This window comes from Dermacentor andersoni, chromosome 3 (genome assembly GCF_023375885.2).
Source record: "Dermacentor andersoni chromosome 3, qqDerAnde1_hic_scaffold, whole genome shotgun sequence".
Lineage (NCBI taxonomy): Eukaryota > Metazoa > Arthropoda > Arachnida > Ixodida > Ixodidae > Dermacentor > Dermacentor andersoni.
The window spans coordinates 188,909,407-188,922,282 of NC_092816.1; the positions used below are offsets into that span (position 1 = coordinate 188,909,407).

At 46.4% G+C, this 12,876-nt stretch overlaps 1 protein-coding gene and 1 pseudogene across 1 annotated transcript in view; both read right to left on the reverse strand.

The window, feature by feature from the left end:
- Positions 1–12,876, reverse strand: part of LOC126524416 (serine/threonine-protein phosphatase alpha-2 isoform) — a 72,454-nt gene that overhangs the window by 56,950 nt on the left and 2,628 nt on the right. Inside the window, exon 2 of the mRNA XM_050172735.3 lies at positions 4,991–5,353. Within this exon, the coding sequence (XP_050028692.1) occupies positions 4,991–5,353 (363 nt within the window). The remainder of the gene's footprint in view (positions 1–4,990; positions 5,354–12,876) is intronic.
- Positions 191–802, reverse strand: LOC140216303 (tubulin alpha chain-like; annotated as a pseudogene).

Here is a 12,876-nt window from a genome sequence, read left to right on the forward strand (position 1 = left end):
CACACTAGGGAATGTGCACAGCAGTTCCTTGGCACGAGATTGATACATGCATGTTGCATGTTTCTTGTGGGCAATGCACGCGGGCACCCCGACGAAGACGGCGAACGCTCTCTGGCTCTCGAGCTGTCGGCTGAAATGGCCAGCGCTGCATTGTCCTTTTTAAATATACTTTGTAAATGGCCTCCCGTCCTTAATCCTTCCTTCGCGGAACATTTTGGTGGAGGTGCGGGGTAAGAATAGAGTTGTAGGGTTCCACGACTGCTGTAGAGACCTGTGGGGCTGGGTAGATGGCAAACTCAAGCTTGGACTTCTTGCTATAGTCAACCGAGAGGCCCTCCATGAGGAGTGAAGTGAAGCCCGAGCCAGTGCCACCTCCAAAGCTGTGGAAGACGAGGAAACCCTGCAGGCCTGTGCACTGGTCTGCCAGCTTCCTGATCTGGTCCAGCACCAGATCCACAATCTCCTTGCCGATCGTGCAGTGGCCACGAGCATAGTTGTTTGGCGCGTCCTCCTTGCCGGTGATCTGCTGCTCTGGGTGGAACAGCTAGCTGCCTGTAGGTTCAGTGCGCACTTCAATTACGATGGTTGGCTCCAGGTCCACGTAGACCAAGTGGGGCACGTGCTTGCCGGCGCCCGTCTCGCTGAAGAACGTGCTGGAGGAGTCGTCGCTTCCGCCAATGGTCTTATCGATCGGCATCTGACCGTCCGGCCGAATGCCGTGCTCCAAGCAATACGATTCCCAACTCGCACTGCCCATTTGTACGCCGGCCTGGCCGACGTGCACAGAGATGCATTCACGCATTGTCACTGGTTAGGGAGGATGTGGTGCCCAAAAATACGTTTACTCCGACGCCGACAAGGAACGTCCCTAAACCAATGGGTCTTGCAATATGGAACGTGTATAAACCAATAAGGCCATGCAATTCACGTGCACGTTCATGCTGTCCTCTCATATGGCTCGCCAAACTTACTGCCAATAATGTTTAAACTCCTAACTTTGCTACACCCCTACGCATCATTTACAGTTTGAATTGTTGATTGACCGAAGCCGTTCAGTGCTCCAACACTACAGAAAGACTATTATAGAGGCAATGATGGAGGGCTATGACTCAATTTTGACCAGCAGGCAGTGTTTCACGTGCAGGAACACTGTCGTGTCCTGTCCCCCGCTGGAATGCAGTCACTGCTGAAAGGAATCAAGCCTGTGACCTCGTGCTCAGAAGCAGAATGCCACAGCTATTGAGCCGTCGCAAAGGCTGAAAAGCAAACACAACAGTGTCGCCCTATGAAAATTTAACAGGACACCGCCAAGATTGCGACGGCACTCTCGGTCAATCACTTCCATGGACGTCACTTTGGTGCACATTTGACTGGAGCAGAGCCAGCGGACACGGATGCTCCTGCGAGGCATCGTGCAGCGTGTCTCATCACACACAAGCAAAAATGCAACCAAAAGTGATCAATCGAATACCGGGATTCTGGCCGCCACACCAAGACCTACAAACAGCCGTGACAGGGCAAAGTGGGAGAATCACATGTAAGTGGCAACCTTGGGCGAGAGCAGGCCTGTCTAATACATAAGTGGGGCTTTACGTTCGAAAGCTATGCCTCGGCTACGGGAACCGCCGTAGTGGACATCTTAGAATTCACTGGCACTCCCGAGGCTATTGCAGCAAAATGCCAGCACGTGGGTACCTTGTTGAAGGAACGATGCTGCTACTGCTCAGAATTAACTCGCGACCTTCTGCTAAGCAGTAAAATGCAATAGCTAACAAACACCCGAGTCATGCAACACGAAGAAGGACCCAACAACTTCCTCGGGGCCAACAGCAGCAGACGTGCCAGAGTAGGCCATGGCCATCCAGAAGAGCTAAGGTTGGGGCTAGTTGGTTGTACGGGTTTAACGACTGCAGTGCGCTACCGTGAAGCAAGATGTTCCGACACAAAGAAAGTACAAAGGCGATGCACTTGTCTGGTGTAGTCTTCGTCCTTTGTGTCCGAGCGTCTTGCACCCCAATAACACACTGCAGTCATCGAACATAGCCTTCTGTACCTTTACGATGTCTGCATGGCTGCTTTGCAATAAGGTTGCCATCTCGAGTGGACGAAGTGAAGGTGGACGGGGCGGCTGGCGGCATCTCACCCTGCCAGTGCCAGGAGCCGCCAGTCTGTACGTGCAACAACGCGGTACTTGTTTTAGCACTAATGTGTCACAACTTACAAGAAAGATGCTGCACATTTGCCGACTAACACGGCTACAATAAAGCTTCATTAACATCTGCTAATTCAGAAAATCTTATATCTTGGCCTCGCCCCGTGGTCGCAGCAGGCCACATGCATTATTTAATGGCATCAGACTCTCGTTAATTCGGGTGTATTTGGCCGCACACCAATTAAATCGGACAACTCTCGATGCCCGGCGAGTTTCGCAAATGTACGACGCAAAAGAGGTGCTAGCGGCTAACTGAAATAAAGCGGCGGAGTCCACGTCGCCACAGTTATCGGCGGAAACTGTACGGGAACTACAGCTTCATTTCCATTCGTGCGTTTACCGCTACACATGACCTGCATTGGCTGCATGTGCCGGCGGAACTACATAGTCACCATCCCTAATCATGTCGATAAGGACCGCGGTTTCGTTCACAGTGGTTGTGGCAAAAAAGTTTTATTACTTGGTGTGCACGTAGGCCACTTGCCCTCGAAAAACTGCATGGTCACCATTCACAATCAGGTTGATAACGACTGTGGTTTCCTCCTCAGCGACTGCAGTGAGCATTACTTTCATTTAGACTCGGTACTCGCATTGGCTGTGCGTCTTCTGAACGGCGCAGTCGCGATGCATGATCGCATCGTTAGTGGCCATGTCATTTGTGGGGGTTGCCAAAAGCAGTACAGTCAAACCTCGCTAGATGAAACACGGATATCTGGAAGACTTTCTACATCACCTGGAAAATCGCGTGTACTTTTAATTTTTATTTCAAAAGGTGTTGGACGTAAAATGGATATATCGAACTCCACCAGCCCAGACCATGTATGCTCTGTTGACAGGCAGTGAGCTTTCTCGCAACACCCTCGAAGATAGTGGTGGCGTGATGGGCATTCCCGACTGCTGTGCACAACAGCTGCACACATTGATTGCGCTGAGGGTGCCATTTAAACTTACCAGCACACGCATGCAGTGGCTTGGCACGTTCAACGTCAATGACACATTGCATTTGCTGCACTGACTCCTCCTTGGTGCCGCACCATGGCCGCATTGTGCGCCTGCCCTGTGCCTCGCGAGGAATGGTAGTTTGCTTCCACAAAGATGCACGACAGCGTGCATTCACTGGGCTCACTCATGGACACCATGGCAGACGCCACTTGTTGCCAACAGTGTTTGGAAATGCTTCGATTGACAGACATGGAGATCGCAGTGGAAGTAGCGGCCAAACGAAGACGCTGTCAAAGTTGATCCCGCAAGCGCTGACGTTGCCCTGCTCCCGACTTCAACTGGGGCTGTAGCTGCTTTGTCCCTTCTACATTGCTACTGCGGCACAATAGAAGGCACAGGTCTATCGCTTGTGGATCGTTTAGAATATGTTGGGAACTCCAGGTTTAAGCACGCAGCTGCCAATAAGAAGCAGGCTACACTGCTACAGCACTTTCAGCAAAAGAAATAAATGCTTTGTGTGAAGCTTCAAGTCAGTATTCACTGCACCACATTGGTTCTTGATTGATTTGTACAAAAATCATGTAAAACGTGATTTTGTACATTAAATTCTGGCTATATCGAACTATTGCGCAATCACCGTGCTGTTTGATATATCGAGGTTCGACTGTAGTTTTGTTACGACTCGGCCCGTGCAACGCGCACAATGTTAGCAACATGGTAGAAGCTGTAGAGATTAAGACCAATTCCACCGAGGCTCATACGCTCAAATCAAACCCATGGCTACATCGCGATGAACGGACGTCTGCTGCCGACTAGCTCACTGGTAAAAAAATTATTGCGATGCCTACTCGGACGAAAACAGGAGTCTTGTGCCATGGCCAAACAGGCTGCAACGCGAAAGAAATCGCGAGGCCCTCGGCACTGCGAGTGCTAATCAGTCGGGAGACGAGAATCATTGCACTTTACACTGATTTTGTGCGTAATAGAAGGCGGATGCGAGCATTTATTTATTGTTTTCTTGATAAGCTTGATAATTCGACAATCGGTTAATCCGGCCATACGAAGAGAGGTGTATTGTGAATGGTTAGGGCCTACAACAGAACTGTATCCACAACAAAGACAAAACCACCATTATGTTTATGACAGCAGCAGAATACTAAGAAAAATACATACAAGCTATCGGCAACTATAAAAAGGAAATCTGGTCTGTAATTGTTATTGAGCACAAAAAGTAAATGTCTAGAAACTGTTGGCTACCCTACTCGCAATGCATAGGAGCCAGTGGTCTACTGTGAAGGCACCACATCCCGTCATTTGACATCTGTTGTTGCTAGAGCATTGTCAACTTTCAGCATGCGCTGCTGCAGTTCCATACCTTTGGTTCCACATGTGCAATAAAAGCTTGCATGGCCCTAACCACAGCTCTAACTGTGACGAACTACTGAGAAATGTGGTATCCTCTAAGCAAACCCCAGTTGTGCTGTCACTGAAAAAAAAAAAAATAGGATGCTATGAATAGGCACACTGTGGCAAGACAAAGGCACCGGCCTACTTTTTAAAGATTCCTGTGGTGCTACTGAGGCCAAATTTTACCATACTGTCGGATACACCATTTTGTCAGCTCGGAATGGCCCAGAGGGCTGCTAGGGCTGTCCCTTATTGGCTCAAAAGGAGACGATTGCACAATTTGACAACATCTAGAAAAGTGCACCATGCGTGTGCAAAGAACTTTACAAGCACCACCAGCAAGGGCAACTCTGAGGCAAGCAGCACAAGCAAACTGGCCACAGGCACACTACAGAGCACGCACACACGCAAGAGTGGGGCACAACGCACACTCATCGTAGAAGCCGTAGATGCGGTTGATGGAGGCACACTCATGATTTCCGCGCAGAATGAAGAAGTTCTCCGGGTACTTGATCTTGTAAGCGAGGAGTAGGCTGATGGTCTCGAGTGAGTGTCGTCCCCGGTCCACGTAATCGCCCAGGAAGAGGTAGTTACTCTCGGGCGGGAAGCCCCCATACTCGAACAGCCGGAGCAGATCGTAGTACTGGCCATGGGTGTCGCCGCAGATCTTGAGTGGGGCCTCCAGCTCCAGCAGGATGGGCTGTGACAGGAACACCTCACGCCCCTTCAAGCAAAGGCCGCGAATCTCGTTCTCAGACAGCTGCACGTTCTTGCCCGGCCGCGAGCCTCTGACTGTGGTTGAAATAAAAATAACGGGAGAGCCTTAAAACAGGGAAAGGGTCACTCGTGCCACTGCTGCACACTGCAAGCTGGTCCTTGGCAGACAAAGTTATGAGGATCATTACCCCAATGCTTCGGGTTCAATGTGGATCCAGCACAAGTGTAAACCAGAAATTGCAGTGCTTCTACAAGACAGCTGCCTCTTGCAGCAGGAAATGGCGCAAAGAATGAAAGAACAGCAATAATGCTCAGCCTGTTCTTATCGCAAGCTTGCGGCATTTGCTTGCTGGGGCTTTATCATCATCTGCCACATTATCAAATTCGCAGCCCATCTCCAGCTGTGGGAACAGCTTGTGACTGGGGTTGAGATTAAGTGCACTTACTCTAAATGAGTGTGCAAGAGCAATAGATTCTGCTTGACAGGACTAGCTCTATGTGTTGCTTACTGCACCTTCTGAACACTCCTGGTGTGCAGAAGGTGGAGCGAGACTGCGCAAGCCTCTCGCTTTACAACTGTTTGCTTGAGCGCTCATGATTCGCCAACCCTTTGCCAGCAGTTGACAGCATGACGAGGCACGAGTGCGAATTAAACACCGCCTACTCAGCAATGTAGGAGACGGTTGAATGTTTGGAAAGAGAGATGCTTCCACAGTCCCACCTCGCGGTCTTCCGCTGTGGTGTGATGCAAACCCAGTGCTGAAGACATGCAGAAAACCTCTGCTCAAACTTCAGCTTCGACATCAAAAAAAGAAGCTCTTTGGGCCGCCTGCTACAGTTTCCGTTTTGACGAGGTTTCTAATGTACCTAAAATCTGACAATAGATGCAGAGAAACGGAATAAACTCCTTCTCTAACATGATCCACTTTTCTTTTTTTTGCATGTGTGTGTAAAACATGGACGTTTGAAAGTAGACATACTAATGAGCGCTTTCCCAGAAGCTGAAAACTAGGGAAGAAAGCAAGAAACAAGACAGTAAAGAAAAAAATTCTGTGCATAGATGCCATTGCTGTCCAATCTCTTGTATAACAGTGCAATACAAGGCTTGCTCGCACAATGTGTTCTTTGTGAGTCTTCATTTACAGCTCGCACTTCTCCAAAAGGCACAATACCAACTAGTGCAGTCAATCACATTTCCAAGTTACACAATGAACAAGTTGCCATTTAAGGTGCAGCTGCTACTAGGAGAGCATCCCAGAGATTATCAATGTACGTTTTTCTATATTCGCGGCTCATGGAGTCCGGGAAAGTTTTTTGCAACGAAACTACTCGCCTGGTCAGCGAGTCCTACACCCACACATGTGGGCACTCAACGGAGCGCAAAAATATCGCGTGGGGTCCCCCTTACTGGGTTGCATCTTTCCCCGAAACTTTAGCTAAACTAAAAGTCCAGAAGGCATTGCTGTGCAATTTGTTGCAGAAACCCATGTTCTTGGCAGCATGCCAGCGCAAGCCGAGGCAGAGCAAGTCTTGCAAGAGCTTCCCTGGTGCCAGGCAAGCACTGCTTTCTTCACTCCAAAGAACAAGGGGGGAAAATAAGCTAGCAGCATAGACAGCACTTCAAGTGAACTATATTAGGCAGGTTGTAATGCACGTACTCAAAGAAAGCCAGGGCATGTTCCACTTTCATTTCTTTTTCTTTAGCCCATAAAGCCCAAGCACTCTTCAACATAAAAAAAAAAAGAAACCTAAAGCAACCTGTTCATTTTTATTTCTGGCCATGGAGATTAAACCTGCACAAAAACAAAAAAAAATAAAGGAAACGACTAAATGTTATAAATGAATTAATCAGCAATACCCACAATTGAAGGCTCCAGCATATCAAAAATGCTGTTAAGGCATTTGCATTAGGTCTCCCACACTTAAATAGGAATGTTGACGTATCCAACGTGGAACATAAGAAACACATTGAGCTTTCTGGGGTTAACTTCATTCTGCATTATACATCTACCCACTAAACGAGGTTCAAACATGCCCGCCCTTCGATGCCCTTTTCATCAGAAAGCAAATGCCTTGATCACTTGGTCGCAGTAATGATGATATTTTCCTCTGTAAAACACTCGACTCTGTCATGCAACACAGTGCAGACTGATCAAGAGTTGTTAAACAAGGCAAGCGTTGACAAAGGGTCTTGCGTCACGTCTCTTAGTCGAAATGATGGCCCCAACCCAATACTTCATTGACCACTGCTGATCACTTCAAGTATCCGTCATGCTGTGAAACTTGATCTTTTTTGGATAATGCAGATTGATGACAGCGCTCTACAAGTTCTCTCACTCGTTATAATTTCACAAAAGGACATGCAATAAGAAATAATACACGTGCCACACAGGCAAAAAAAGGACATCTGTTCATTAATGCCTTAAGTTCCCTAATCACGTTTTTTTTCAGCGGAGCTACCACATGTCCAAATTTAATGACATTTGAAACGATGTCGGTGACAGCACCTTTTGAAGTGAGCAATCATGAAGTACGTAAAAAAAAAAAAAAAAAAAAAAAAATAATAATAATAATATGAGTTTACAAGCTTACATTGTGAAATAAAATAAGCATACTATGGTGCTGTTAGCTCGAGTTTGTTGCCAAGTTTTAGAATGTTGAAACCAACTATATAGCAACTCCATCTATTGCACGTCAAATCCGAAGTCCAAAAGCAATACGGTGGCTGCCCCTTCGAAGACTTTGCAACACCGACCTGAGGAAGTTCACAAGATGCAACTCCTGACAGGAGCACTGTAGTTGAAAGTTACGTATAAACTACTTTTTGATGTGATAGAGGCTGTTTCAAATAGTTCAATTACACTGCTCAGCACAGGCTATGGCATCGGGAGTATGCGTTTCACAGTTGAATGAGTTCTGGCAAACACATTAGATAACAAATGACATTAGGTTCGTCCGTGCAACATTATGCAAATGGCAATAAAATTTAAGGCATGAGCAAGTTCATGTCATTTTCGACGCCCGCGCGGCACAGGTATAAGGTAGACAAGACAAGTGTATTCCAAAAGTCCAACATTGGCACAATTATCCCAACTTGCATCACGGAAGGTAGAAGCAACATAAGTGTCAAATAAACGAATGTCAGAAGACTGGCGTACTGCATGGCCACTCGTGCAGAATAAAATAGCATAAAAACATGTGGAGAAGAAAAAAAAAGGGATGTGCTCGTCTGCAGTACCTTAGTGCGTGAAGCTGCGGATCGTAAGCGATGCTCAGTGAAAATTGTTCACTGTTAGACATGGATCGTCTTGCTGGCTCTTCGGCACTGCCACTTGCCGCATGCACATGTGCTAGACAGCAGCAGCACAACTCTGGAAACAAGTGCAAGGCTCGGTCTGTGCCACCACAGACCACGTCCTGTCCTGCACATCCCTTGCTCCATACCAACTTTGCTCGTGACTGCATTAGGCATGTCACTTGGGAAATGATTTACACACCCATGCCCTGCACGGGTTGACACAACATATATGCGTGCCTTAAACGAGTCTCCGTTGTTCTACCCCACCCCCCTTTTTCTTTGTACCAGTGGTTTTCAAGACTACCCTTTCTTTCTTGCCATGTACGCCAGTGCATCAATCCAGTATTATTCACACTGCCTCTGACAATATATTGGAAGTGCTTCAATCAATCAATCAATCAATCAGTCGATATTTTATTAACATTATTTGAAATAGAAGTGTTTACAAAAAAAAATGTTCTATGCACTGTAATTCAAATGCGCCATATGTATTTATACCATGCCATATTTCATGTGCAAGCTGAAGCTGTCATTTTTTTTTACGTCTTCTGGGGGGAAACTAGTTTATATTAAAAGGCAATAAATCATGAGCTTTCAAGCAATTCTACAGACAAGTGGTAGCTCTGGCTGCCATAATGGACTTGCACTTCCTGAAAAGCGCAGCCCACACAATCATCAACACCTGCGTACACTTCCACTGCTGTGCTAAGCTGTTCAAGCTGCAAAGGTAAGCACAAAAAAAGAAAAAGACGGGACAGCACTTCCAGCTGCGCAGCACCTAAACTATTCTGCCATCCCTATCACAGCCTACGACATTGGTGCACACGGCTTTAAGTGAGCGGCTTCGAGACTGCATGGATGTTGTGCATGAAGAGCATGTGTTGACACAAGCCTTAAACTACTCGAGACAACTCGCAGAGAGAAAACATATTGCCGGGGATGCTTACACATACCTCGCAATAGACAAATGGAATGCACACACGTACACAACATGATCAGAGCTGCACTACTGCTTCTCAACATGCAATCTTAAAGGTCAGACCAGGCATGAGTATGCAGTGGATGTTGATGAAGTAGCAGCACTGAAGAAGTTGAAATGCCAACTGCAACAAAATTTCACTGTGGCAAAATTGGTTAGAAACGCGTGTACTACGGAAGCAATCCTGGCAAAGCTGCAAGTCTGGACATTGTACAATTTTCTAATCAGGTTTATTTGATTCAGCCCAGTTTCTCTGCACCTTCTGCAGCTATTAACAGTGCATGGTAACCGTGGTGCAGCGTTGCACCCTGCACCCCCGTGTTCAATTGAACGGGGGTGCAAGGCAAGGTGCCGTCGCAGTGCAGTGTGCCCTTGAACCTTGCAATGAGCGGGTGCAGCCCAGCACACCTTAATTGGCACCCCCTGTAATTTTTTTTATTTGTGGTGCCGTGCACCTGTTCTGAATCAAACAGACCTGTTAACAGCCTTCAGGTGGCACCTTAGCAGACGACACATGCACCTAGTGCTCAGAGCATATGTAGCATTAATCCCAGCACGTCGCCTGCAAGATTTTGCAGCGCGATGCGGGCAACCGCGGACACTACCTCATCTCAAAGGTCACGCCAAAGAGCCGCATCAATTTTTGCAAGCAGTAATGGCAGCATACTTTTTTGTTTTAGTAAAAAAAGATGTGTCTATTTCAGCTAGCTTTACGTGACCACATCCACTCATATTACAAATTTAAAAATTTGCACGGAGGCAGCTCTATATCTACGCTATCTGAAACTATGCTTTTTACGAGGTCCAAAAGTAAGTCGCAGTTTGCCTTTAAGCCCTTACAATACAGCATGACAGAGTTATGTTCAACTTGACGGCGGATCCGGATCATGAGACGGAAATAATCAGAAGAATAAGAATGGGCTGGGGTGCGTTTGGCAGGCATTCTCAGATCATGAACAGCAGGTTGCCATTATCCCTCAAGAGAAAAGTGTATAATAGCTGTGTCTTACCAGTACTCACCTACGGGGCAGAAACCTGGAGGCTTACGAAAAGGGTTCTACTCAAATTGAGGACGACGCAACGAGCTATGGAAAGAAGAATGATAGGTGTAACGTTAAGGGATAAGAAAAGAGCAGATTGGGTGAGGGAACAAACGCGAGTTAATGACATCTTAGTTGAAATCAAGAAAAAGAAATGGGCATGGGCAGGACATGTAATGAGGAGGGAAGATAACCGATGGTCATTAAGGGTTACGGACTGGATCCCAAGGGAAGGGAAGCGTAGCAGGGGGCGGCAGAAAGTTAGGTGGGCGGATGAGATTAAGAAGTTTGCAGGGACGGCATGGCCGCAATTAGTACATGACCGGGGTTGTTGGAGAAGTATGGGAGAGGCCTTTGCCCTGCAGTGGGCGTAACCAGGCTGATGATGATGATGATGATGATGCATGCACATTTTGTTGTTTTTTCCTTCACTTTTAACCCGCTCCGTGCCAACTTATCTCAGTCTCTACCCAGGGTTCTAACATTATGAAAGCACAGTTCACGAGTGCAAGTTTTGCAGTTAAGGTCCATTCAAACAACAAGAAAATGCAAGGCTAACAGGCAAGAAGGAAATATCTTGTCCTTGGGCACACTGCCAAGCAGCAGCAAGCCATAATGTGGTCAGAAAAATGGCACAGATTGCCTGCACTCCAACTTGCTGCTGCATTTCTTTTAGAATATATAATTAAAAAAAAAGAGAGGTAGAGCAGCCTGTCATGATCTAATCAATGCTGTACACAATTAACCTGGTGCTTGGTCAAAGCGTTTGATAGAAAGTCAAAGCTACCGCAGAAGAGAACAACACCTCAGCACCACAAAGCTGTGATCGTTCAAGGTTGCAGGAACATGCAACCTTCTTGAGAGTCAATGTGAAGGTTCAAGATTCACCTACCTCAAAAAATACAACCTTAAGGCGATTGTTCCTGTTGTGGCACTTAATACGCTCCTGTACAGCAATTCTAAACAGTGATCTGGGACTCGCTGTGCAAGCAATTTAAAAAAAAGAAGCTTTGTCTGAAGGTAAGCACAAATTATCAGCAAGATATTGGAAGCACAAATGAAGCATGTATGTCATTAAACAAGTTAAAGACAACTGTTTTCTAATCATACAAACGAAAGTCGCCATTGCAACAGCACCATGTCAAAACAGTGAGAAATGCTTCTCACTATGTATGAAATCAATAAATGCTAAGTAACGCTGTTGCAACAATGAAAAATGTACGGCAGTGATTAGTATTTGTGAATTTATTTCTACACTCATCAATACCGTTAGAGAATAATCAGAACCAATAAATTTGCATCTATTAAAAAAAAGGAGAGGGGGAGGCATAACCTTAGGCTTTCAGCTAAAATCTGGGGCTCACCTAGCCACACTTGTGGACAACTTTCTGCGGCAATAGTGGAAAAGTTGCAAGGGCAGAGCATTGGTACGCGTTTTAATGTGCCAAGTATATCGGCTGCTCTTACAACAGGAAAGGATACTGAATCAACGTAGCTTCCACACATGATGTTACAGTTGCCCCAACACACACACAAAACAAAGCAGAAGAATAAGCTCTTCTTTTGCTCTTGCAAATAAGATGTTTACATGTTCCCTTTTCCAGCTTAATCTAACACATAAGAGGGTACGGTTACATACGAACATATTAGTCTCGAAACATGCTGCTGCACAGTTCCTGCCATAACTTATATGGAAGTGGGAGGTCAACCTCTTTTTCTTCTGATGTTACGTCAGGATTGCATGGAACGTAATCCTGCAGTTAATCCTGTAATCTGGCCCGAATCAATAAAAAAAAAAAAAAAGAATGCCACTGGAGCCAACGTTACGACACTAAACGGCACAAACCGACCGAAGTTGCTGCCGTAATGAAGACAAGTTGCATTGCTCAACTTGTTGCTCCAGATACATCGCCTGTTCGATGATGGTTGTTCTCCTACACAAGATACATAAAAGCTGGCATCACATTACGTTTGTTTTCCACACAATGTGTAATTGCACACAATGAACTGGTGTTCCAGGTGTTCAAGTGTACGAGGTGGGCTCAGAAAGAAACCGAACTTTTAAAATGGGACGCCAACCTGCCGGGGCAGCGGCTATTGAGCGCATGTAGCGGCAGGTTCAGACAACGAACTACCATTTGCCGCGTTTCGTTCTGACCATTAGTTGGTGAGCTACAGCCGCTGAAGTTAGCACGTACACAATACGTTCGTCGGATTAGTGCCAACGTGGCAATAAATAAGCTTGAAGAACAACGTGTGTGTGTGAAAGCTTGCTTCAATC